This window comes from Panulirus ornatus, chromosome 8 (genome assembly GCF_036320965.1).
Source record: "Panulirus ornatus isolate Po-2019 chromosome 8, ASM3632096v1, whole genome shotgun sequence".
Lineage (NCBI taxonomy): Eukaryota > Metazoa > Arthropoda > Malacostraca > Decapoda > Palinuridae > Panulirus > Panulirus ornatus.
In genome coordinates, this window is record NC_092231.1 from 31569424 (window position 1) to 31595316 (window position 25893).

The 25893-nt window shown below is 42.1% G+C and overlaps 1 protein-coding gene across 1 annotated transcript in view; it reads left to right on the forward strand.

The window, feature by feature from the left end:
• The window catches only part of LOC139749707 (uncharacterized), a 61304-nt gene extending 36051 nt beyond the window's left edge, over window positions 1–25253 (forward strand). The window contains exon 5 of the mRNA XM_071663860.1: window positions 24276–25253. Coding sequence (XP_071519961.1) covers window positions 24276–25253 — 978 coding nt within the window. The remainder of the gene's footprint in view (window positions 1–24275) is intronic.
• Window positions 25254–25893: the final 640 nt, after the last annotated feature.

The window sequence follows — 25893 nt, forward strand, 5'->3', positions numbered from 1 at the left end:
TGAAAGCTGGCAAGGCAGCAGGTTTGGATGGTATTGCAGTGGTATTTATTAAAGAAGGGTTTGACTGTATTGTTGACTGGTTGGTAAGGTTATTTGATGTATGTATGACACCATGTTGAGGTGCCTGAGGATTGGCGGAATGCTTGCATAGTGCCTTTGTACAAAGGCAAGGGGGATAAAAGTGAGTGCTCAAATTACAGAGGTATAAGTTTGTTGAGTATTCCTGGGAAATTATATGGGAGGGTATTGATTGAGAGGGTGAAGGCATGTACAGAGCATCAGATTGGGGAAGAGCAGTGTCGGTTTCAGAAGTGGTAGAGGATGTGTGGATCAGGTGTTTGCTTTGAAGAATGTATGTGAGAAATACTTAGAAAAGCAAATGGATTTGTATGTAGCATTTATGGATCTGGAGAAGGCATATGATAGAGTTGATAGAGATGCTCTGTGGAAGGTATTAAGAATATATGGTGTGGGAGGCAAGTTGTTAGAAGCAGTGAAAAGTTTTTATCGAGGATGTAAGGCATGTGTACGTGTAGGAAGAGAGGAAAGTGATTGGTTCTCAGTGAATGTAGGTTTGCGGCAGGGGTGTGTGATGTCTCCATGGTTGTTTAATTTGTTTATGGATGGGGTTGTTAGGGAGGTAAATGCAAGAGTTTTGGAAAGAGGGGCAAGTATGAAGTCTGTTGGGGATGAGAGAGCTTGGGAAGTGAGTCAGTTGTTGTTCGCTGATGATACAGCGCTGGTGGCTGATTCATGTGAGAAACTGCAGAAGCTGGTGACTGGATTTGGTAAAGTGTGTGAAAGAAGAAAGTTAAGAGTAAATGTGAATAAGAGCAAGGTTATTAGGTACAGTAGGGTTGAGGGTCAAGTCAATTGGGAGGTGAGTTTGAATGGAGAAAAACTGGAGGAAGTGAAGTGTTTTAGATATCTGGGAGTGGATCTGGCAGCGGATGGAAACATGGAAGCGGAAGTGGATCATAGGGTGGGGGAGGGGGCGAAAATTCTGGGAGCCTTGAAGAATGTGTGGAAGTTGAGAACATTATCTCGAGAAGCAAAAATGGGTATGTTTGAAGGAATAGTGGTTCCAACAATGTTGTATGGTTGCGAGGCGTGGACTATGGATAGAGTTCTGCGCAGGAGGATGGATGTGCTGGAAATGAGATGTTTGAGGACAATGTGTGGTGTGAGGTGGTTTGATCGAGTAAGTAACGTAAGGGTAAGAGAGATGTGTGGAAATAAAAAGAGCGTGGTTGAGAGAGCAGAAAAGGGTGTTTTGAAATGGTTTGGGCACATGGAGAGAATGAGTGAGGAAAGATTGACCAAGAGGATATATGTGTTGGAGGTGGAGTGAACGAGGAGAAGAGGGAGACCAAATTGGAGGTGGAAAGATGGAGTGAAAAAGATTTTGTGTGATCGGGGCCTGATCATGCAGGAGGGTGAAAGGAGGGCAAGGAATAGAGGGAATTGGAGCGATGTGGTATACCGGGGTTGACGTGCTGTCAGTGGATTGAATCAGGGCATGTGAAGCGTCTGGGGTGAACCATGGAAAGCTGTGTAGGTGTGTATATTTGCGTGTGTGGACGTATGTATATACATGTGTATAGGGGTGGGTTGGGCCATTTCTTTCATCTGTTTCCTTGCGCTACCTCGCAAACGCGGGAGACAGCGACGAAAAAAAAAAAAAAAAAAAAGTTTGTTGAGTATTCCTGGGAAATTATATGGGAGGGTATTGATTGAGAGGGTGAAGGCATGTACAGAGCATCAGATTGGGGAAGAGCAGTGTGGTTTCAGAAGTGGTAGAGGATGTGTGGATCAGGTGTTTGCTTTGAAGAATGTATGTGAGAAATACTTAGAAAAACAAATGGATTTGTATGTAGCATTTATGGATCTTGAGAAGGCATATGATAGATATGATAGGGATGCTCTGTGGAAGGCATTAAGAATTTATGGTGTGGGAGGTAAGTTGTTAGAAGCAGTGGAAAGTTTTTATCAAGGATATAAGGCATGTGTACGTGTAGGAAGAGAGGAAAGTGATTGATTCTCAGCGAATGTTGGTTTGCGGCAGGGGTGCGTGATGTTTCCATGGTTGTTTAATTTGTTTATGGATGGGGTTGTTGGGGAGGTGAATGCAAGAGTTTTGGAAAGAGGGGCAAGTATGCAGTCTGTTGTGGATGAGAGAGCTTGGGAAGTGAGTCAGTTGTTGTTTGCTGATGATACAGCGCTGGTGGATGATTCGGGTGAGAAACTGCAGGAGCTGGTGACTGAGTTTGGTAAAGTGTGTGAAAGAAGAAAGCTGAGAGTAAGTGTGAATAAGAGCCAGGATATTAGGTACAGTAGAGTAGAGGGACAAGTCAGTTGGGAGGTAAGTTTGAATGGAGAAAAACTGGAGGAAGTGAAGTGTTTTAGATATCTGGGAGTGGATTTGGCAGCGGATGGAACCATGGAAGTGGAAGTGAATCATAGGGTTGGGAAGGAGGTGAAAGTTCTGGGAGCGTTGAAAAATGTGTGGAAGTCGAGAATGTTATCTTGGAAAGGAAAAATGGGTATTTTTGAAGGAATAGTGGTTCCAGCAGTGTTATATGGTTGTGAGGTGTGGGCTATAGATAGAGTTGTGTGGAGGAGGGTGGATGTGCTGGAAATGAGATGCTTGAGGACAATATGTGGTGTGAGGTGGTTTGATTGAGTAAGTAATGAAAGGATAAGAGAGATGTGTGGTAATAAATAGAGTTTGGTTGAGAGAGCAGAATAGGGTGTTTTGAAATGGTTTGGTCACATACAGAGAATGAGTGAGGAAAGACTAACCAAGAGGATATATGTGTCAGAGGTGGAGGGAACGTGGAGAAGTGGGAGACCAAATTGGAGGTGGAAAGATGGAGTGAAAACGATTTTGAGTGAACGGGGCCTGAACATGCAGGAGGGTGAAAGGCATGCAAGGAATAGAGTGAATTGGAATGATGTGGTATACCGGGGTTGATGTACTGTCAGGGGATTGAACCAGGGCATGTGAGGCGTCTGGGGTAAACTGTGGAAAGTTTTGTGGGGCCTGGATGTGGAAAGGGAGCTGTTGTTTTGGTGCATTATACATGACAGCTTTAGACTGAGTGTGAACGAATGTGGCCTTTGTTGTCTTTTCCTAGCGCCAACTCACGCTCATGCTGGGAGAGGAGGTCGTCATTTCATGCCTGGATGTGGAAAGGGAACTGTGGTTTTGGTGCACTATACATGACAGCTAGAGACTGAGTGTGAACGAATGTGGCCATTGTTGTCTTTTCCTAGCGCTACCTCGCGCACATGTGTGGGGAGGGGGGAAGGGGGTTGTTATTTCATGTGTGGCGTGGTGGCAACAGGAATGAATAAGGGCAGACAGTATGAATTATGTACATGTGTATATATGTATGTCTGAGTGTGTATATATATGTATACGTTGAGATGTATAGGTATGTATATGTGTGTGTGTGGACGTGTATGTATATACATGTGTATGTGGGCAGGTTGGGCCATTCTTTCATCTTTTCCTTGCGCTACCTCACTAACGTGGGAGACAGTGACAAAGTATAATAAATAATGAAACAAGTTTTTAAAATACCTTAGACTTTGTAGATGGGGAATTTTTATGTTAGAATTGCTGCAGTGTTGATCAGAGAGAAGGCTAAGATTGTGGACACATTTGGAAATGGGAATTGAGGCAAGTGTCATTGACTTAGGATCAAGATATTAAAAGCCAAAGCAAATGGATGAAATATGGAAGCATTAGAACAGTCTGACTTTTTCAGATTTGGTGTTACTGTTGCATGCTTTCAAGATAAAAATAAGTTTAACTTTTCAGGGAAAGCAAACAAAATGAGCAAGCATTGGCCTAAGTTCAAAGGTAAATTCTTTCAAAACACAAGGAGGGATGTTATCCAGTTAATACACCATTGGTGTATTAAGAAAAATTCATTTTGGACTGTATGAAAAGATGTTACAGGGTGTAAGGTTTATAAGAGGTGTGCCAGACATTCAGGAAGTGTTGGAGTTATCCAGAGTGGAAGTAGAAGGAAAAAACACAACATTCAGATCTCACAAAACATATCCTAGGTTGCTTCAGCCAACCACATCCCCCTCCCACATGGTGTTAATGGCAATAAACATCAGCAAAGCATTTGACACTTCCCCGAGCACATCCTCACACAAAAGATTCTTGACACTACCCCTACAATGATGACTAAATGTGGTTAATCAACTTCATAGCTAGCCACCAAGCCACATGCTGCATTTTTTGTACATGGCAGCACTGCTTCTTTAGATACCACCCATTCTTCACCTAATTCCCTAGCTTCCTTTACCCTAATACCATCCATTCCTCATCTGATCCCCTAGCTTCATTTACTCTCACATACTTCACTACTCTTTTCTCACCCATGTTGTTCCTATTTTCAGATAGCCTACAAATATCTCCACCCTCGTGTCCATTAGGTAATGATCAGACATTCCATCAGCTGCCCTTCTCAGGACATTCATATGTATATCTCTACTTTTTAATTAGGTATTCCCAACCATGAGCCCTTTTTCAGCACACACCTCCACAAACTGTTCACCATTTCCCTTCACCTTATGGAATACCCCATGTGCCCCAGTTATACCCTCAACTTCCTCTTTGCTAACTATTTATTTATTTATTTATTTTGCTTTGTCGCTGTCTCCCGCATTAGCGAGGTAGTGCAAGAAAACAGACGAAAGAGTGGCCCAACCCACCCACATACACATGTATATACATACACGTCTACACACGCAAATATACATACCTCTACATCTCAACGTATACATATATATACACACACAGACATATACATATATACACATGTACATAATTCATACTGTCTGCCTTTATTCATTCCCATCGCCACCTCGCCACACATGAAATAACAACCCCCTCCCCCCTCATGTGTGCGAGGCAGCACTAGGAAAAGACAACAAAGGCCCCATTCGTTCACACTCACTCTCTAGCTGTCATATAATAATGCACCGAAACCACAGCTCCCGTTCCACATCCAGGCCCCACAGAACTTTCCCTGGTTTACCCCAGACTCTTCACATGCCCTGGTTCAATCCATTGACAGCACGTCGACCCCGGTATACCACATCATTCCAATTCACTCTATTCCTTGCATGCCTTTCACCCTCCTGCATGTTCAGGCCCCGATCACTCAAAATCGTTTTCACTCCATCTTTCCACCTCCAATTTGGTCTCCCACTTCTCCTCGTTCCCTCCACCTCTGACACATATATCCTCTTGGTCAATCTTTCCTCACTCATTTTCTCCATGTGACCAAACCATTTCTAAACACCCTCTTCTGCTCTCTCAACCACACTCTTTTTATTACCACACATTTCTCTTACCCTATTATTACTTACTCGATCAAACCACCGCACAACACATATTGTCCTCAAGCATCTCATTTCCAGCACATCCACCCTCCTCCGCACAACTCTATCCATAGCCCACGCCTTGCAACCATACAACATTGTTGGAACCACTATTCCTTCAAACATACCCAATTTTGCTTTCCGGGATAATGTTCTCGACTTCCACACACTCTCCAAGGCTCCCAGAACTTTCGCTCCCTCCCCCACCCTATGATTCACTTCCACTTCCGTGGTTCCATCCGCTGCCAAATCCACTCCCACATATCTGAAACACTTCACTTCCTCCAGTTTTTCTCCATTCAAACTTACCTCCCAATTGACTTGACCCTCAACCCTACTGTACCTAATAACCTTGCTCTTATTCACATTTACTCTCAACTTTCTTCTTTCACACACTTTACCAAACTCAGTCACCAGCTTCTGCAGTTTCTCACATGAATCAGCCACCAGCGCTGTATCATCAGCAAACAACAACTGACTCGCTTCCCAAGCTCTCTCATCCACAACAGACTACATACTTGCCGCTCTTTCCAAAACTCTAGCATCCACATCCCTAACAACCCCATCCATAAACAAATTAAACAACCATGGAGACATCACACACCCCTGCCCCAAACCTACATTCACTGAGAACCAATCACTTTCTTCTCTTCCTACACGTACACATGCCTTACATCCTCGATAAGAACATTTCACTGCTTCTAACAACTTGCCTCCCACACCATATATTCTTAATACCTTCCACAGTGCATCTCTATCAGCTCTATCATATGCCTTCTCCAGATCCATAAATGCTACATACAAATCCATTTGCTTTTCTAAGTATTTCTTTGCTAACTGTTGCTTATAAATCAGCCATCACTGATACCCAGTCTCTTGCATAAAATTGCTGTCATACTTACTCTAGCCCCTTGCTCCCACCCCTCTTTGTTACATTCTACAACATGCAGGGAATGAAGAGGCAGAATTCTCTCTCCCCTTCCCAAGAACGATATATATATTTTTTCTTTTTTATTTTGCTTTGTCGCTGTCTCCCACGTTTGCAAGGTAGCGCAAGGAAACAGATGAAAGAAATGGCCCAACCCACCCCCATACACAATGTACACACACACACTCCCACACATGCAAATATACATACCTATACATCTCAATGTACACATATATATACACACACAGACACATACATATATATCCATGCACACAATTCACACTGTCTGCCCCTATTCATTCCCATCGCCACCTCGCCACACATGGAATACCATCCCCCTCCCCCCTCATGTGTGCGAGGTAGCACTAGGAAAAGACAACAAAGGCCCCATTTATTCACACTCAGTTTCCAGCTGTCACGCAATAATGCCCGAAACCACAGCTCCCTTTCCACATCCAGGCTCCACACAACTTTCCATGGTTTACCCCAGACGCTTCACATGCCCTGATTCAATCCACTGACAGCACGTCAACCCCGGTATACCACATCGATCCAATTCACTCTATTCCTTGCCCGCCTTTCACCCTCCTGCATGGTCAGGCCCCGATCACACAAAATCTTTTTCACTCCATCTTTCCACCTCCAATTTGGTCTCCCACTTCTCCTCGTTCCCTCCACCTCCGACACATATATCCTCTTGGTCAATCTTTCCTCACTCATTCTCTCCATGTGCCCAAACCATTTCAAAACACCCTCTTCTGCTCTCTCAACCACGCTCTTTTTATTTCCACACATCTCTCTTACCCTTACATTACTTACTCGATCAAACCACCTCACACCACACATTGTCCTCAAACATCTCATTTCCAGCACATCCACCCTCCTGCGCACAACTCTATCCATAGCCCACGCCTCTCAGCCATACAACATTGTTGGAACCACTATTCCTTCAAACATACCCAGTTTTGCTTTCCGAAATAATGTTCTCGACTTCCACACATTCTTCAAGGCTCCCAGGATTTTCGCCCCCTCCCCCACCCTGTGATTCACTTCCGCTTCCATGGTTCCATCTGCTGCCAGATCCACTCCCAGATATCTAAAACACTTTACTTCCTTTAGTTTTTCTCCATTCAAACTCACCTCCCAATTGACTTGACCCTCAACCCTACTGTACCTAATAACCTTGCTCTTATTCACATTTACTCTTAACTTTCTTCTTTCACACACTTTACCAAACTCAGTCACCAGCTTCTGCAGTTTCTCGCATGAATCATCCTCCAGCGCTGTATCATCAGCGAACAACAACTGACTCACTTCCCAAGCTCTCTCATCCACAACAGACTTCATACTTGCCCCTCTTTCCAAAACTCTTGCATTCACCTCCCTAACAACCCCATCCATATATATATATATATATATATATATTTTCTTTTTTCTTTCGAACTATTCGCCATTTCCCGCATTAGCGAGGTAGCGTTAGGAACAGAGGACTGGGCCTTTTTTGGAATATCCTCACCTGGCCCCCTCTGTTCCTTCTTTTGGAAAATTAAAAAAAAAAACGAGAGGGGAGGATTTCCAGCCCCCCGCTCCCTCCCCTTTTAGTCGCCTTCTACGACACGCAGGGAATACGTGGGAAGTATTCTTAATCCCCTATCCCCAGGGAAAATACATATATATATATATATATATATATATATATATATATATATATATATGTATATGTATATATATATATATATATATATATATATATTTTTTTTTTTTTTTTTTTTTTATACTTTGTCGCTGTCTCCCGCGTTTGCGAGGTAGTGCAAGGAAACAGACGAAAGAAATGGCCCAACCCCCCCCATACACATGTATATACATACGTCCACACACGCAAATATACATACCTACACAGCTTTCCATGGTTTTCCCCAGACGCTTCACATGCCTTGATTCAATCCACTGACAGCACGTCAACCCCGGTATACCACATCGCTCCAATTCACTCTATTCCTTGCTCTCCTTTCACCCTCCTGCATGTTCAGGCCCCGATCACACAAAATCTTTTTCACTCCATCTTTCCACCTCCAATTTGGTCTCCCTCTTCTCCTCGTTCCCTCCACCTCCGACACATATATCCTCTTGGTCAATCTTTCCTCACTCATTCTCTCCATGTGCCCAAACCACTTCAAAACACCCTCCTCTGCTCTCTCAACCACGCTCTTTTTATTTCCACACATCTCTCTTACCCTTACGTTACTCACTCGATCAAACCACCTCACACCACACATTGTCCTCAAACATCTCATTTCCAGCACATCCATCCTCCTGCGCACAACTCTATCCATAGCCCACGCCTCGCAACCATACAACATTGTTGGAACCACTATTCCTTCAAACATACCCATTTTTGCTTTCCGAGATAATGTTCTCGACTTCCACACATTCTTCAAGGCCCCCAGAATTTTCGCCCCCTCCCCCACCCTATGATCCACTTCCGCTTCCATGGTTCCATCCGCTGCCAGATCCACTCCCAGATATCTAAAAAACTTCACTTCCTCCAGTTTTTCTCCATTCAAACTCACCTCCCAATTGACTTGACCCTCAACCCTACTGTACCTAATAACCTTGCTCTTATTCACATTTACTCTTAACTTTCTTCTTCCACACACTTTACCAAACTCAGTCACCAGCTTCTGCAGTTTCTCACATGAATCAGCCACCAGCGCTGTATCATCTGTTGTTGTCTTCTTCCACACACTTTACCAAACTCAGTCACCAGCTTCTGCAGTTTCTCACATGAATCAGCCACCAGCGCTGTATCATCTGCGAACAACAACTGACTCACTTCCCAAGCTCTCTCTTCCCCAACAGACTTCATACTTGCCCCTCTTTCCAAAACTCTTGCATTTACCTCCCTAACAACCCCATCCATAAACAAATTAAACAACCATGGAGACATCACACACCCCTGCCGCAAACCTACATTCACTGAGAACCAATCACTTTCCTCTCTTCCTACACGTACACATGCCTTACATCCTCGATAAAAACTTTTCACTGCTTCTAACAACTTTCCTCCCACACCATATATTCTTAATACCTTCCACAGAGCATCTCTATCAACTCTATCATATGCCTTCTCCAGATCCATAAATGCTACATACAAATCCATTTGCTTTTCTAAGTATTTCTCACATACATTCTTCAAAGCAAACACCTGATCCATACATCCTCTACCACTTCTGAAACCACACTGCTCTTCCCCAATCTGATGCTCTGTACATGCCTTCACCCTCTCAATCAATACCCTCCCATATAATTTACCAGGAATACTCAACAAACTTATACCTCTGTAATTTGAGCACTCACTTTTATCCCCTTTGCCTTTGTACAATGGCACTATGCACGCATTCCGCCAATCCTCAGGCACCTCACCATGAGTCATACATACATTAAATAACCTTACCAACCAGTCAACAATACAGTCACCCCCTTTTTTAATAAATTCCACTGCAATACCATCCAAACGTGCTGCCTTGCCGGCTTTCATCTTCCGCAAAGCTTTCACTACCTCTTCTCTGTTTACCAAATCATTTTCCCTAACCCTCTCACTTTGCACACCACCTCGACCAAAACACCCTATATCTGCCACTCTATCATCAAACACATTCAACAAACCTTCAAAATACTCACTCCATCTCCTTCTCACATCACCACTACTTGTTATCACCTCCCCATTTGCGCCCTTCACTGAAGTTCCCATTTGCTCCCTTGTCTTACGCACTTTATTTATTTATATATATATATATATATATATATATATATATATATATATATATATATATATATATATATATATATCATCCCTCCAGGTACAACTGGAGGAATTTCTGATCATTATCTTGTGGGGGCGAAGGTGACGATATGTACAGGTTTTCAGAAAAGAAGAGAGAATGTTGGGGTGAAGAGTGTGGTGAGAGTAAGTGAGCTTGGGAAGGAGACTTGTGTGAGGAAGTACCAGGAGAGACTGAGCACAGAATGGAAAAAGGTGAGAACAAAGGACATGGGGGAGTGGGGGAGGAATGAGATGTATTTAGGAAAGCAGTTATGGCTTGTGCAAAAGATGCTTGTGGCATGAAAAGTGTGGGAGGTGGGCAAATTAGAAAGGGTAGTGAGTGGCGGGATGAAGAAGTAAGATTGTTAGTGAAAGAGAAGAGAGAGGCGTTTGGACAATTTTTGCAGGGAAATAATGCAAATGAGTGGGAGATGTATAAAAGAAAGAGACAGGAGGTCAAGAGAAAGGCGCACGAGGTGAAAAAGAGGGCAAATGAGAGTTGGGGTGACAGAGTATCATTAAATTTTATGGAGAATAAAAAGATGTTTTGGAAGGAGGTAAATAAAGTGCATAAGACAAGGGAACAAATGGGAACATCAGTGAAGGGGGCTTATGGGGAGGTGATAACAAGTAGTGGTGATGTGAGAAGGAGATGGAGTGAGTATTTTGAAGGTTTGTTGAATGTGTTTGATGAAAGAGTGGCAGATATAGGGTGTTTTGGTTGAGGTGGTGTGCAAAGTGAGAGGGTTAGGGAGAATGATTTAGTAAACAGAGAAGAGGTAGGAAAATCTTTGTGAAAGATGAAAGCTGGCAAGGCAGTGGGTTTGGATGGTATTGCAGTGGAATTTATTAAAAAAGGGTTTGATTGTATTGTTGACTGGTTGGTAAGGTTATTTAATGTATGTATGACTCGTAGTGAGGTGCCTGAGGATTGGCAAAATGCTTGCATAGTGCCATTGTACAGAGGCAAAGGGTATAAAAGTGAGTGCTCAAATTACAGAGGCATAAGTTTGAGTATTCCTGGGATATTATATGGGAGGGTATTGATTGAGAGGGTGAAGGCATGTACAGAGCATCAGATTGGGGAAGAGCAGTGTGGTTTCAGAAGTGGTAGAGGATGTGTGGATCAAGTGTCTGCTTTGAAGAATGTATGTGAGAAATACTTAGAAAAGCAAATGGATTTGTATGTAACATTTATGGATCAGGAGAAGACATATGATAGAGTTGATAGAGATGCTCTGTGGAAGATATTAATAGTATATGGTGTGGGAGGCAAGTTGTTAGAAGCAGTGAAAAGTTTTTATCAAGGATGTAAGGCATGTGTACGTGTAGGAAGAGAGGAAAGTGATTGGTTCTCAGTAAATGTTGGTTTGCGGCAGGGGTGCGTGATGTCTTCATGGTTGTTGAATTTGTTTATGGATGGGGTTGCTAGGGAGGTGAATGCAAGAGTTTTGGAAAGAGGGGCAAGTATGCAGTCTGTTGTGGACGAGAGGGCATGGGAAGTGAGTCAGTTGTTGTTCGCTGATGATACAGTGCTGGTGGCTGATTCGGAGAGAAACTGCTGAACCTGGTGACTGAGTATGGTAAAGTGTGTGAAAGAAGAAAACTGAGAGTAATTGTGAATAAGAGCAAGGTTATTAGGTACGGTAGGGTTGAGGGACAAGTCAATTGGGAGGTAAGTTTGAATGGAGAAAAACTGGAGGAAGTGAAGTGTTTTAGATTCTGGGAGTGGATTTGGCAGTAGATGGAACCATGGAAGCAGAAGTGAATCATAGGGTGGGAGAGGGGTTAAAGTTGTGGGAGCGTTGGAAAATGTGTGGAAGTCGAGAACGTTATCTTGGAAAGCAAAAACGGGTATGTTTGAAGGAGCAGTGATTCCAACAATGTTATGTGGTTGCGAGGCGTAGGCTATAGGTATAGATGTGCAGAGGAGGGTGGATGTGCTGGAAATGAGATGTTTGAGGACAATATTTGGTGTGAGGTGGTTTGATCGAGTAAGTAATGAAAGGGGAAGAGAGATGTGTGGTAATAAAAAGAGTGTGGTTGAGAGAGCAGAAGAGGGTGTTTTGAAATGGTTTGGTCACATGGAGAGAATGAGTGGGGAAAGATTGACCAAGAAGATATATATGTCAGAGGTGGAGGGAACGAGGAGAAGTGGGAGACCAAATTGGAGGTGGAAAGATGGAATGAAAAAGATTTTGAGTGATCAGGGCCTGAACATGCAGGAGGGTGAAAGGCTTGCAAGGAATAGAGTGAATTGGGATGATGTGGTATACTGGGGTCGATGTGCTGTCAGTGGATTGAACCAGGGCATGTGAAGCATCTGGGGTGAACCATGGAAAGTTTTGTGGGGCCTGGATGTGGAAAGGGAGCTGAGGTTTCGGTGCATTATACATGACAGCTAGTGACTGAATGTGAACGAATGTGGCCTTTGTTGTCTTTTCCTAGTGCTACCTCGCACACATGGGGGGGGAGGGGGTTGTCATTTCATGTGTGGCAGGGTGGCGACAGGAATAATTAAGGGCAGACAGTATGAATTGTGTACATGTTTATATATGTATATGTCTGTGTGTGTGTATATATATGTAAACGTTGAGATGTATAGGTATGTATATTATGCGTGTGTGGACGTGTATGTATATACATGTGTATGTGGGTGGGTTTGGCCATTCTATTGTCTGTTTCCTTGCGCTACCTCGCTAATGTGGGAGACACTGACAAAGTATAGTAAGTAAAATAAATATTTATATTTATTATACTTTGTCGCTGTCTCCCTGCGTTTGCGAGGTAGCGCAAGGAAACAGACGAAAGAAATGGCCCAACCCCCCCATACACATGTATATACATACGTCCACACACGCAAATATACATACCTACACAGCTTTCCATGGTTTACCCCAGACGCTTCACATGCCTTGATTCAATCCACTGACAGCACGTCAACCCCAGTATACCACATCGCTCCAATTCACTCTATTCCTTGCCCTCCTTTCACCCTCCTGCATGTTCAGGCCCCGATCACACAAAATCTTTTTCACTCCATCTTTCCACCTCCAATTTGGTCTCCCTCTTCTCCTTGTTCCATCCACCTCCGACACATATATCCTCTTGGTCAATCTTTCCTCACTCATCCTCTAAATGTGCCCAAACCACTTCAAAACACCCTCTTCTGCTCTCTCAACCACGCTCTTTTTATTTCCACACATCTCTCTTACCCTTACGTTACTCACTCGATCAAACCACCTCACACCACACATTGTCCTCAAACATCTCATTTCCAGCACATCCATCCTCCTGCGCACAACTCTATCCATAGCCCACGCCTCGCAACCATACAACATTGTTGGAACCACTATTCCTTCAAACATACCCTATTTTTGCTTTCCGAGATAATGTTCTCGACTTCCACACATTCTTCAAGGCCCCCAGAATTTTCGCCCCCTCCCCCACCCTATGATCCACTTCCGCTTCCATGGTTCCATCCGCTGCCAAATCCACTCCCAGATATCTAAAACACTTCACTTCCTCCAGTTTTTCTCCATTCAAACTCACCTCCCAGTTGACTTGACCCTCAACCCTACTGTACCTAATAACCTTGCTCTTATTCACATTTACTCTTAACTTTCTTCTTCCACACACTTTACCAAACTCAGTCACCAGCTTCTGCAGTTTCTCACATGAATCAGCCACCAGCGCTGTATCATCAGCGAACAACAACTGACTCACTTCCCAAGCTCTCTCATCCCCAACAGACTTCATACTTGCCCCTCTTTCCAAAACTCTTGCATTTACCTCCCTAACAACCCCATCCATAAACAAATTAAACAACCATGGAGACATCACACACCCCTGCCGCAAACCTACATTCACTGAGAACCAATCACTTTCCTCTCTTCCTACACGTACACATGCCTTATATCCTCGATAAAAACTTTTCACTGCTTCTAACAACTTTCCTCCCACACCATATATTCTTAATACCTTCCACAGAGCATCTCTATCAACTCTATCATATGCCTTCTCCAGATCCATAAATGCTACATACAAATCCATTTGCTTTTCTAAGTATTTCTCTCATACATTCTTCAAAGCAAACACCTGATCCACACATCCTCTACCACTTCTGAAACCACACTGCTCTTCCCCAGTCTGATGCTCTGTACATGCCTTCACCCTCTCAATCAATACCCTCCCATATAATTTCCCAGGAATACTCAACAAACTTATACCTCTGTAATTTGAGCACTGCACCTTTCTCTTGACCTCCTGTCTCTTTCTTTTATACATCTCCCACTCAATTGCATTTTTTCCCTGCAAAAATCGTCCAAATGCCTCTCTCTTCTCTTTCACTAATACTCTTACTTCTTCATCCCACCACTCACTACCCTTTCTAATCAACCCACCTCCCACTCTTCTCATGCCACAAGCATCGTTTGCGCAATCCATCACTGATTCCCTAAATACATCCCATTCCTCCCCCACTCCCCTTACTTCCATTGTAAAATAAATAGTAAAATAAATAGTATTATTTTTTTATCATACTTTGTCGCTGTCTCCCATGTTAGCGAGGTAATGCAATCAAACAGACGAAAGAATGACCCAACCCACCCACATACACATGTATATACATACACGTCCACACATGCAAATTTACATACATATACATTTCAATGCATATATATATATATATATATATATATATATATATATATATATATATATATATATATATATATATATATATATATTTTTTTTTTTTTTTTTTTTTTTTTTTTATGCTTTGTCGCTGTCTCCCGCGTTTGCGAGGTAGCGCAAGGAAACAGACGAAAGAAATGGCCCAACCCCCCCCCCCATACACATGTACATACACACGTCCACACACGCAAATATACATACCTACACAGCTTTCCATGGTTTACCCCAGACGCTTCACATGCCTTGATTCAATCCACTGACAGCACGTCAAACCCTGTATACCACATCGCTCCAATTCACTCTATTCCTTGCCCTCCTTTCACCCTCCTGCATGTTCAGGCCCCGATCACACAAAATCTTTTTCACTCCATCTTTCCACCTCCAATTTGGTCTCCCTCTTCTCCTCGTTCCCTCCACCTCCGACACATATATCCTCTTGGTCAATCTTTCCTCACTCATTCTCTCCATGTGCCCAAACCATTTCAAAACACCCTCTTCTGCTCTCTCAACCACGCTCTTTTTATTTCCACACATCTCTCTTACCCTTACGTTACTTACTCGATCAAACCACCTCACACCACACATTGTCCTCAAACATCTCATTTCCAGCACATCCATCCTCCTGCGCACAACTCTATCCATAGCCCACGCCTCGCAACCATACAACATTGTTGGAACCACTATTCCTTCAAACATACCCATTTTTGCTTTCCGAGATAATGTTCTCGACTTCCACACATTTTTCAAGGCTCCCAAATATATATATATATATATATATATATATATATATATATATATATATATATATATACACAGGCATTTGCATATATACACATGTACATAATTCATTCTTGCTGCCTTTATTCATTCCTGTCGCCACCCTGCCACACATGAAATGACAACCCCCTCCCCCCGCACGCACGTGAGATAGCGCTAGGAGAAAACAACAAAGGCCACATTCGGTCACACTCAGTCTCTAGCTATCATGTATAATGCACCGAAACCACAGCTCTCTTTTCACATCCAGGCCCCACAAACCTTTCCACGGTTTACCCCAGACGCTTCACATGCCCTGGTTCAATCCATTGACAACACATCGACCCCAGTATATCACATCGTTCTAATTCACTCTATTCCTTGCATGCCTTTCACCCCCCTGTATGTTCAGGCCCCGATCGCCTAAAATCTTTTTCACTCCATCCTTCCACCTCCAGTTTGGTCTCCCACTTCTCCTAGTTCCCTCCACCTCTGACACATATATCCTCTTTGTCAATCTTTCGTCACTCATTCTCCCCATGTGACCAAACCATTTCAATACAACCTGTTGTGCTCTCTCAACCACACTCTTTACTTACTCGATCAAACCACCTCACACCACATATTGTCCTCAAACATTTCATTTCCAACACATCCACCCTTCTCCACACAACCCTATCTATAGCCCACGCCTTGTAACCATATAACATTGTTGGAACCACTATTCCTTCAAACATACTCATTTTTGCTTTCCAAGATAATGGTTTTGTCTTCCACACATTTTTCAATGCTCCCAGAATTTTTGCCCCCTCCCCCACCCTGTGACTCGCGTCTGCTTCCATGGTTCCATCCGCTGTTAAATCCACTCTCAGATATCTAAAAGACTTCACTTCCTCCAGTTTTTCTCCATTCAAACTGACATTCCAATTGACTTGTTCCTCAACCCTACTGTACCTAATAACCTTGCTCTTATTCACATTTGCTCTCAGCTTTCTTCTTTCACACACTTTACCAAACTCATTCACCAGCTTCTGCAGTTTCTCATCCGAATCGTTCACCAGCGCTATGTCATCAGTGAACAACAACTGACTCACTTCCCAAGCCCTCTCATCCACAACAGATTGCACACTTGCCCCTCTCTCCAAATCTCTACACCTCCCTAACAACCCCATCTGTAAGCAAATTAAACAACCATGGAGACATCACGCACCCCAGCCGCAAACTGACATTCACTGAATTCCAATCATTTTCCTCTCTTCCTACCTGTACACATGCCTTACATCCTCAATAAAAATTTTCACTGCTTCCAGCAACTTGCCTCCCACACCATATACTCTTCATACCTTCCACAGAGCATCTCTATCAACTCTGTCATATGGCTTCTCAAGATCCATAAATGCTACATACAAATCCATTTGTTATTCTAAGTATTTCTCCCATACATTCTTCTAAGCAAACACCTGATCCTCACATCCTTTACCACTTCTGACACCACACTGCTTTTCCCCAGTTTGCTGCTCTGTACATGTCTTCACCCTCTCAATGAATACCCCCTCATTTAATTTCCCAGGAATGCTCAACAAAACTTATACTTCTGTAATTTGAACTCTCACCTTTATCCCCTTTGCCTTTGTACAATGGCACTATGCATGCATTCTGCCAATCCTCAGGAACTTCACCATGAGCCATACATGCATTGAATATCCACACCAGCCAGTCAACAACACAATCACCCCTTTTTTCAATAAATTCCACTGAAATACCATCGAAACCCACCGCCTTGCCGACTTTCATCTTCTGCAAAGCTTTCACTACCTCTTCTCTGTTTACCAAATCATTCTCCCTGACCCTCTCACTTCACACACCACCTCGACCAAAACACCCTATATCTACTACTCTATCATCTTACATATTCAACAAACCTTCAAAATACTCACTCCATATCCTTCTCACATCACCATCACTTGTTATTACCTCCCCATTAGCCCCCTTCACTGATGTTCCCATTTGTTCTCTTGTCTTATGCACTTTATTTACCTCCTTCCAAAACATCTTTTTATTCTCCCTAAAATTTAATGATACTCTCTCACCCCAACTCTCATTTGCCCTCTTTTTCACCCCTTGCACCTTTCTCATGACCTCCTGCCTCTTACTTTTATACATCTTCTAGTCATTTGCACTATTTCCCTGCAAAAATCATCAAAATGCCTCTCTCTTCTCTTTCACTAATACTCTTACTTCTTCATCCCAGCACTCACTACTCTTTCTAATCTGCCGACCTCCCACGCTTCTCATGCCACAAGGATCATTTGCAGAAGCCATCACTGCTTCCCTAAATACATCCCATTCCACTCCCACTGCCCTTTCGTCTTTTGCTTGAGGAAAGAAACATGAAAGTTTTGGCTCTGAGTGAAACGAAGCTCCAGGGTAAAGGGGAAGGGTGTTCTGGGAAAGTCTTGGGAGTAAAGTCAGGGGTTGGTGAGAGGACAAGAGCTAAGGAAGGAGTGGCACTACTTCTGAAGCATGAGCTGCGGGAGTATTTGATAGAGTATAAGAAAGTGAATTCTGGATTGATTTGGGGAAAGCTGTATGTGAAGGAAAGAGATGGGTGATTATTGCTACCTATTCACCTGATCATGAGAAGAAAGATCATTAGAGGTAAGTGTTTTGGGAGCAGTTGAGTGAGTGTGTTAGCACCTTTGATGCACAAGAGCAGGTAATAGCAATGGATGATTTAAATGCAAAGGTGAGTAATGTTGCAGTTGAGGGTATAATTGGTGTACACAGGTTATTCAGTGTTGTAAATGGAAATGGTGAAGAGCTTGTAGATTTGTGTGCTGAAATAGGACTGGTAATTGGGAATGCCTGGTTTAAAAAGAGAGATATACATAAGTATATGTTTGTGAGTAGGAGAGATGGTCAAAGGGCATTATTGGATTACATGTTAGTTGATAGGAGGGGTAAAAGAGACTTTTGGACGTTAATGTGCTGAGAGGGGCAACTGGAGGGATGTCTGATCACTATCTTGTGGAGGGAAAGGTGAGGATTTGTAGAGGTTTTCAAAAACAAAGAGAGAATGTTGGGGAGAAGAGAGTGGTGAGTATAAGTGAGCTTGGAAAGGAGACTTGTTTAAGTAAGTACCAGGAGAGATTGAATGTAAAATGGCAAAAGGTAAGAGCAAAATTGACGTGAGGGGAGTGGGGGAGTAATGGAATGTATTTAGGGAAGCAGTGACAGCTTGTGCAAAAGATGCATGTCGGATGAGTAAGGTCGGAGGTGGGCAGATTAGAAAGGATAGTGAATGGTGGGGTGAAGAAGCAAAGTTGTTGGTGAAGGAGAAAAGAGAGGCATTTGGAAGATACTTGTAAGGAAGGAGTACAAATGACTGGGAGATGTAAGAAATAAAGTGCCAGGGGGTCAAGAGAAAGGGTCAAGGGTTGAAAAAGAGGGCAGATGAGAGTTGGGGGGAGAGAGTATCATTAAGATTTAGGGAGACTAAAACGATGTTTTGGAAGGAGGTAAGTAATAAGTGTAAGACAAGAGGTCAAATCGGACCATTGGTGAAGGGAGCAAGTGAGGAAATATAACAGGTAGTGATGAAGTGAGAAGGAGATGGGGTGAGTATTTTGAAAGTTTGTTGAATGTGTTTGATGATAGAGTGACAGATATAGCTGTTTTGGTTGGGGCGGTGCACAAAGTGGGAGGGTCAGGGAGAGTAATTTGAAAGCTTTGGGGAAGATGAAATCCGGCAAAGCAGCAGCGGGTTTGGATGGTATTGCAGTGGAATATATTAAAAAAAGAGTGTGGCTGTGTTGTTGACTGGTTGGTAAGGATATACATTGTATGTATGGATCATGGTGAAGTGCTTGAGGATCGGCAGAATGCATGCATAATGCTATTGTATAAAAGGCAAAGGGGATAAAGGTGAGTGTTCAAACTACAGAGGCATAAGTTTGTTGAGTATTCCTGAAAAATTATATGGGAGGATATTGATTAAGAGGGCGAAGGCATGTACAGAGCATCAGATTGGGAAAAGCAGTGTTATTTCAGAAGTGGTAGAGGATGTGTGGATCAGTTGTTTGCTTTGAAGAATGTGTGTGTGATATACTTAGAAAAACAGATGGATTTGTTTGTAGCATTTATGGATCTAGAGAAGGGATATGATAGGGTTGATAGAGATGCTTTGTGGAAGGTCTTAAGAGTGTAGGGAGTAAGTTGCTAGAAACAGTGAAAAGTCTTTGCCAAGAATGTAAGGCATGTGTATGAGTAGGCAGAGAGGAGAGTGATTAGTTTCCATTGAATGTTGGTCTGTGGCAGGGGTGTGTGATGTCCCCATGATTGTTTAATTTGTTTATGGATGGGGTGGTTTGGAAGGTAAATGCAGCAGCTTTTGGAGAGAGGGGCAGGTATGCAGTCTGTTGAGATGAGAGGGCCTGGGAAATGGATCAGTTGTCCTCCGATGATACAGCTCTAGTGGCTGATTCGAGTGAGAAACTGCAGAAGTTTGGAAGAGTGTGTGAAAGGAGAAAGTTGAAAGGAAATGTGAATAAGAGCAAGGTTATTAAGTTCAGTAGGGTTGAGGGACAAGTAAATTGAGATGTAAGTTTGAATGGAGAAAAATTGGAGGAAGTGAAGTTTTAGATATCTTGGAGTAGACTTATCCACAAATGGAAACATGGAAGTGGAAGTGAGTCACAGGTTGGGGAGGGGGCAAAGGTTCTGGCTAATGAAGAATGTGTGGAAGGAGAAAACATTATCAAGAAGAGCAAAAATGGGTATGTTTGAGGGAATAGTAGTTCCTGCAGTGGTATGTGGTTGTTTGGCTTGGGCAGTAGATAGAGTTGTATGGAGAAGGGTGGATGTGTTGGAAATGAATCTTTAAGGACAATATGTGGTGTGAGGTGGTTTAAGTAATGAAAGGGTAAGAGAGATGTGTGGAAATAAAAAGAGTGTGGTTGAGAGAGCAGAAGAGGGTGTGTTGAAATGGTTTGGACATATGGAGAGAATGAGTGAGGAAAGATTGACAAAGAGGGTATATGTGTCAGAGGTAGAAGGAACAAGGAGAAATGGGAGACCAAATTGGAGGTGGAAGGATGGAATGAAATAGATTTTGAGCGATTAGGCCTTGAACATACAGGAGGGTGAGAGGGCATGCAAGGAATAGAGTGAATTGGAACAATATGATATACCGGGGTCGACATGCTGTCATTGGACTGAACCAGGGCTACCCCACCCAGCAAGAAACAGCATTACTCCCCCTGCTTCAACGAGGTAATGCACCAAAACCACAGCTCCCTATCCACATCCAGGCCCCACAGACCTTTCCGTGGTTTACCCCAGACACTTCACATGCCCTGGGTATAAATAATAGTTCTTAGTATTAGCAATTAAGACAGATTCAGTGACACTACAGGCAGCATAATCAGCAAAAGGGTAGAAAATGACTGGATGTTTAAGGTCTACAGAGTGATCATTTTCATGACAATGTTTAGCGATTGCATTTTGTGGTCATCCCTGCATACTGAGTGATGGTGCCACTGACACCTCTCAGTTACAGTTTTTCTGGTTTGGCCAATATATATATACATCTCTACATGCCTTACAGTTGACAGTGTAAGCACTCCCAACTGTTGGATGATTTGGCTTACTTTTAATTAAAGTCTTACTGACATTGTTGTTGTGCTGGAGAGCAGCATTAGAAAGCAACATTTTTTAGTACCTGTCTTCCATTAGCTAAGTTGGGAGAATAGGTCAACACTAAACAGTTGGACCTATCATCATTTGTCACATTTTTTTTTACTAGATGCATAAAATGTCTTCCTAGCTTTCCTGTAAGCCTTGTTCACAAACCACTTAAGGATAACATAACTGCCTAAAGATAAATCTTTTATGACCACATCCGTCTACCTGGCTTCTGGGATCACATATCCGTAGTGCTCTTAAAAAACATAAAAGTAGCTACAGACATATTTACAGAAGAATCAGATACTAAAGAATAATGAATATAGCTCTCAGAGTTGGTAGGCTTCCTGTAGATCTTAAAGGACAAGTGATCAGATTCCTAGTTATCATCACCTCAAGAAATGGCATTTGCCTTATTTTTATCATTCAATATTGAATTTGATGGTGGTGTGGATGTTATTTAATTCATCAAGGAAAATATCACAATCTTGGGAAGATGGCCATAATGACCTCACATTATATGTAAACCTGACTTTTGGATGATTATTGATTTAAGTTAGAATTTCGTTCTCAAGTATTCCATAGATAAGTTACTGAGAATAGGACTAAGTGGATTTCCTATGGAAAGACCAAATTTCTGTCTGTAAAAATTACCTTCATTCTTGAAAAACATTATTGGAAAAACAAAGCTCTACTGAGTCAGTGAAAGTTTTTACGGGCAGGGGCAAGGTAAGACTGAGATCAGGCAATTTCCTCATGTGTGTAATGGTTTCTTCAGTGGTGACTTTTGTGAAAAGGGAATATAAATCAAATGTTCCTTGTATGTGTTGGAGATTTTACCTTGAACATTGCTAAGGTGTTTTCATTATTATTTAGAAGGTCCTGAAGTTTACACCTATAGTCCACTGTATTCAGAATCACAAACTGGCTAGTCTTATCTGATATTGTGATGTAAATATCTTTATTTTTCTTGAAATTTGCAGTAGCTTTCTGGAATCTATGTGGCATGTGAGGGTGTTTAGTTTGTTTATGGTATTTTTGTCTGTTTGTTTGGTGTGGGGTGTAAATGTCATGTGTGCTGTATGTGATACCTAGAATGGTTGGACTTTGTTAAGTGGAAGTAGTTGACCATTCAGGGTTATGGGAGAGTGCAGGTTGGATTACTGTGTGACCTTGGAGTTCTTTGGGGATGCAGACATTTTGTTTTGAGTAATCCTCTGCTCTAATAGTGTGATGTAATGCTGCATATTGGTTGTTGCCTGTGTCATGTTATGGTGTTGTGATGTGATTGAGGTTGTCTTCATATGCCTGGATCACAGTTTAACTTGCAGGAGGCATTGGGAGATCTTTTAAGAAGAGATTGAAGAGAGTTGGTGATAGAACTGCTCCTTTGGTAAGTTTGTTGTAAAGTTTGAAGCTTTTGGAGGGGAAGGTCATGTGAATGATTCTGATTTGTCAGTTAGTTCTTTAAATTGGTTAACCATTTTCCGTTATTGTTGTTAAGGATGGTATCAAGTATGTTTTGTGTGAGGAGGATGTGATGGGGAAGTGTCATATACTTTGCTGATATCTGTTGCCATCAGACAGTGGAAGCTGGGGGTTGTGGATAGTTGAAGGTATTTAGGATGTGTTGTATGAGGTCCTTGAACAGTGTAATGCTGGAGTGCCTGCATCTACAGTGAGACAGAGATGTCTTTCTTGATTCTGTTGTCGATCAGTTTTTCAAGGAGTTTGGCTATTGATATCAGTGGTGGTAAAGGGAGATAGAAAATAGGGAGTTATGGGGTCTTGGAGAGTTTCTGAACTGGTGATATGATGGCATTTTTCTAGGTGTATGGGGTAATGTTATTTGTCCAGGAGAAGTTGAAGGTATCTGTGAATGCTTAGATTGGATTTGAACTGGAGTGTTTTATGTGGAGGTTTGATATGTTATTAGGTCCAGTTGCAGGGGTGCTCTTTAAGGTCATAATTGCATTTCAAATGTCAGTGGCTGTCAAGGCTGGTTGAACAGTTGTTTTAGGGTGTAGATTTTGTTATTCTTCACGAGTTTTCTTTTGTGATGTATATGGTCTGTGGTTAATTTTTTTGTAATGTTTCATATGTTTTTTGGGAAAGGGGATTGTGTTCTGGGTCTGAAGTACTTCATGTATAGGGGCAGAAGTAGTATGGAATGTACAGACTTTTTGTTGTTGTCCAAAGTCAGTTGCTGTTAGTGTTGTGGCCCATAGTGTCAAGGTGTATCAGTAAATCATTTTTCAGCCATTAGGTGAGTGACAATTTTTATAGAGTTTGACTGTGTTCATTGGTCTCTGCTGATGGCATGTGGTTTTGTCTAGGTGTGTTCCTTGGTATTAAGGACTGCAGTTTTTAGAGAGAAGCTTGCTTCCTGTGTACTTACGATATGTGTTTTTTTGTTGACTTAATAGGTTTTCATGAAGTTTGCAATGGCATGTTTAAGAGGATGGGAAACTATCTAGGATGAGGTGTTGGATTTTGTTTTATGATTTGTACTGTGTGAATGCTGGTCAGTCCTTTAGTCTGTATTTTTTTGGTGGTTGTGTTGGTTGGGTGAGTTAGTTGAAGTGTTATCAGAATGGGTAGGTTGCCAGAGGAGAGGCCATTTATCGCACTCAAATGGTCCACATGTGCAGTGTTGGGATGCAAAAAGTATTGCCTGTTGAGAATGATTGTTGAAGGTGGTGGGTTAGAAGTCTAGTTGACTGGTTAGATAAGTTGTGAATGATTTTACTGATTGAATTTACTCTGTGTAGAATTCTTCTTGGAAAACCTTTTTATTAACTATTGTTTTTGAATAAAAGTTACGGTGAGAAGAGAGGTTTAAGCTTAGGAAGTCCCTTTTATGAAAAAAAACCCATGAATTTAAAGACTTTATCACTCTGTATCTGTATCTCAGGTCATACAGCAGAACCCTATCATATAGGTATAGATTCTGTTGAACTTGATAGAATTTTTTTATTTCCCCAGGTATCAGTGGATGGACCTCCAACAATGGATCTTTTCAAGGCTATCTTCCAAGACTCTGATTCTGATTCTTGCAGTGATAATGAAAGTGAAAAAACTACCAAAGACATAACAAAGGAAGAAGAATTATGTGATAAAGATCCACCTCTAGTGAAGCTGAATACCTCAGATACTGTTGCTTCTCCAAGCTCTGTTATGAAAGATGTCACTGGTTCACGGACGGACTGTGAAGATAGGAGCACTGCTGATGCTGATGATTTGAAGGATAGCAGAAGTGCCAAAGATACAGCTGAAGATGCAACGGAAAGAAACAGGCCTGATCAACAAAGAATACGTATAAGCAGGTTTGAACCAAATGAGGACATCTCTACATGTAGATATGAGGGTTTACCTAAGCCTGTTTTTATTCAGCGTAAGAAAGATACTGTTGCTTCTGAGGTTGTTCCCACTAAGGGAATATTTGCTAATATTGACTTTGAGGCACTTAATAGCTATAGACAAACTAATGTAAGTGCTGATCCAGATCATGCCACCACAGCAGAGAAAGCTGAAGAGAGTATTAGTAAAAGTAGTCAAGTAGACAGTGACTCATCTGTAGATTCAGAAAATGAATATGGGCCTCCAGTCCCAACCCACCTTAAGAATAGGATCCAGATGATCAGATCACCTCCCCGTACCAAACCTGCTGTGATACAGAATCTCCAGGGAAGCAAGACTCCAAATGGGTTGAAAAGGAGCCAAAATGTAAAAGTTCTAAGAAACACAAACATAAAGACAAAACCAAATTCAAAAAGAAGAAAAAAAAGAAAGATAAGAAAACTAAGAAGCATAAGGAAAGAAAACCAAAGAAAAGCCTTAGTAGGAAGGATAGTAGCAGCAGTAACATTGACTCATCTGAGAGTGATTGATGTTGAAAGTATTAATAGTTTTATTAAAAAAGTAGACAGGCTCTTTTTCCTTCATTTGTCCTTACCCCCTTGAATATAAGATCCTCTGTTGTATCAGAGGATGCCACAGAGACATCAAGGTGATTCACTATTGTTGCAAAACCTGAAGGAATAATCAGGTTCTAAAACATCATATGTGTTGCTAAAAGGATGATATTATCCTGAATATTATTCTAGTTGATTTTTATCCCCACTCAAATCATGCGCTAGATAGCCCATCTTAGCTATATATCTACCCAGCCTAGCATAGGTGTAATGTTCATTTCAAAGTTGTACTGATCAAGGTTATTACTGCACTTGCCATGGTTACTGCCACACTGGCCAGGGTTACTACCACACTAGTCAAGGTTATTACTGCATTTGCCATGGTTACTACATCACTGGTCAAGGTTCCTACCACACTGGTCAAGGTTACTACCGCACTGGTCATGGTTATTACCACACTGGTCAAGGTTATTACTGCACTTGTCATGGTTACTACCACACTGGTCAAGATTACTATCACTGGTCAAGGTTACTACTGCACTGGTCAAGGCTACTACCACACTGGTCAAGGCTACTACCACACTGGTCAAGGTTATTACTGCACTTGTCAAAGTTACTACCACAGTGGTCATGGTTACTTACGAACTGATCAAGACTACTACCACACTAGTCAGGGTTATTACCGCACT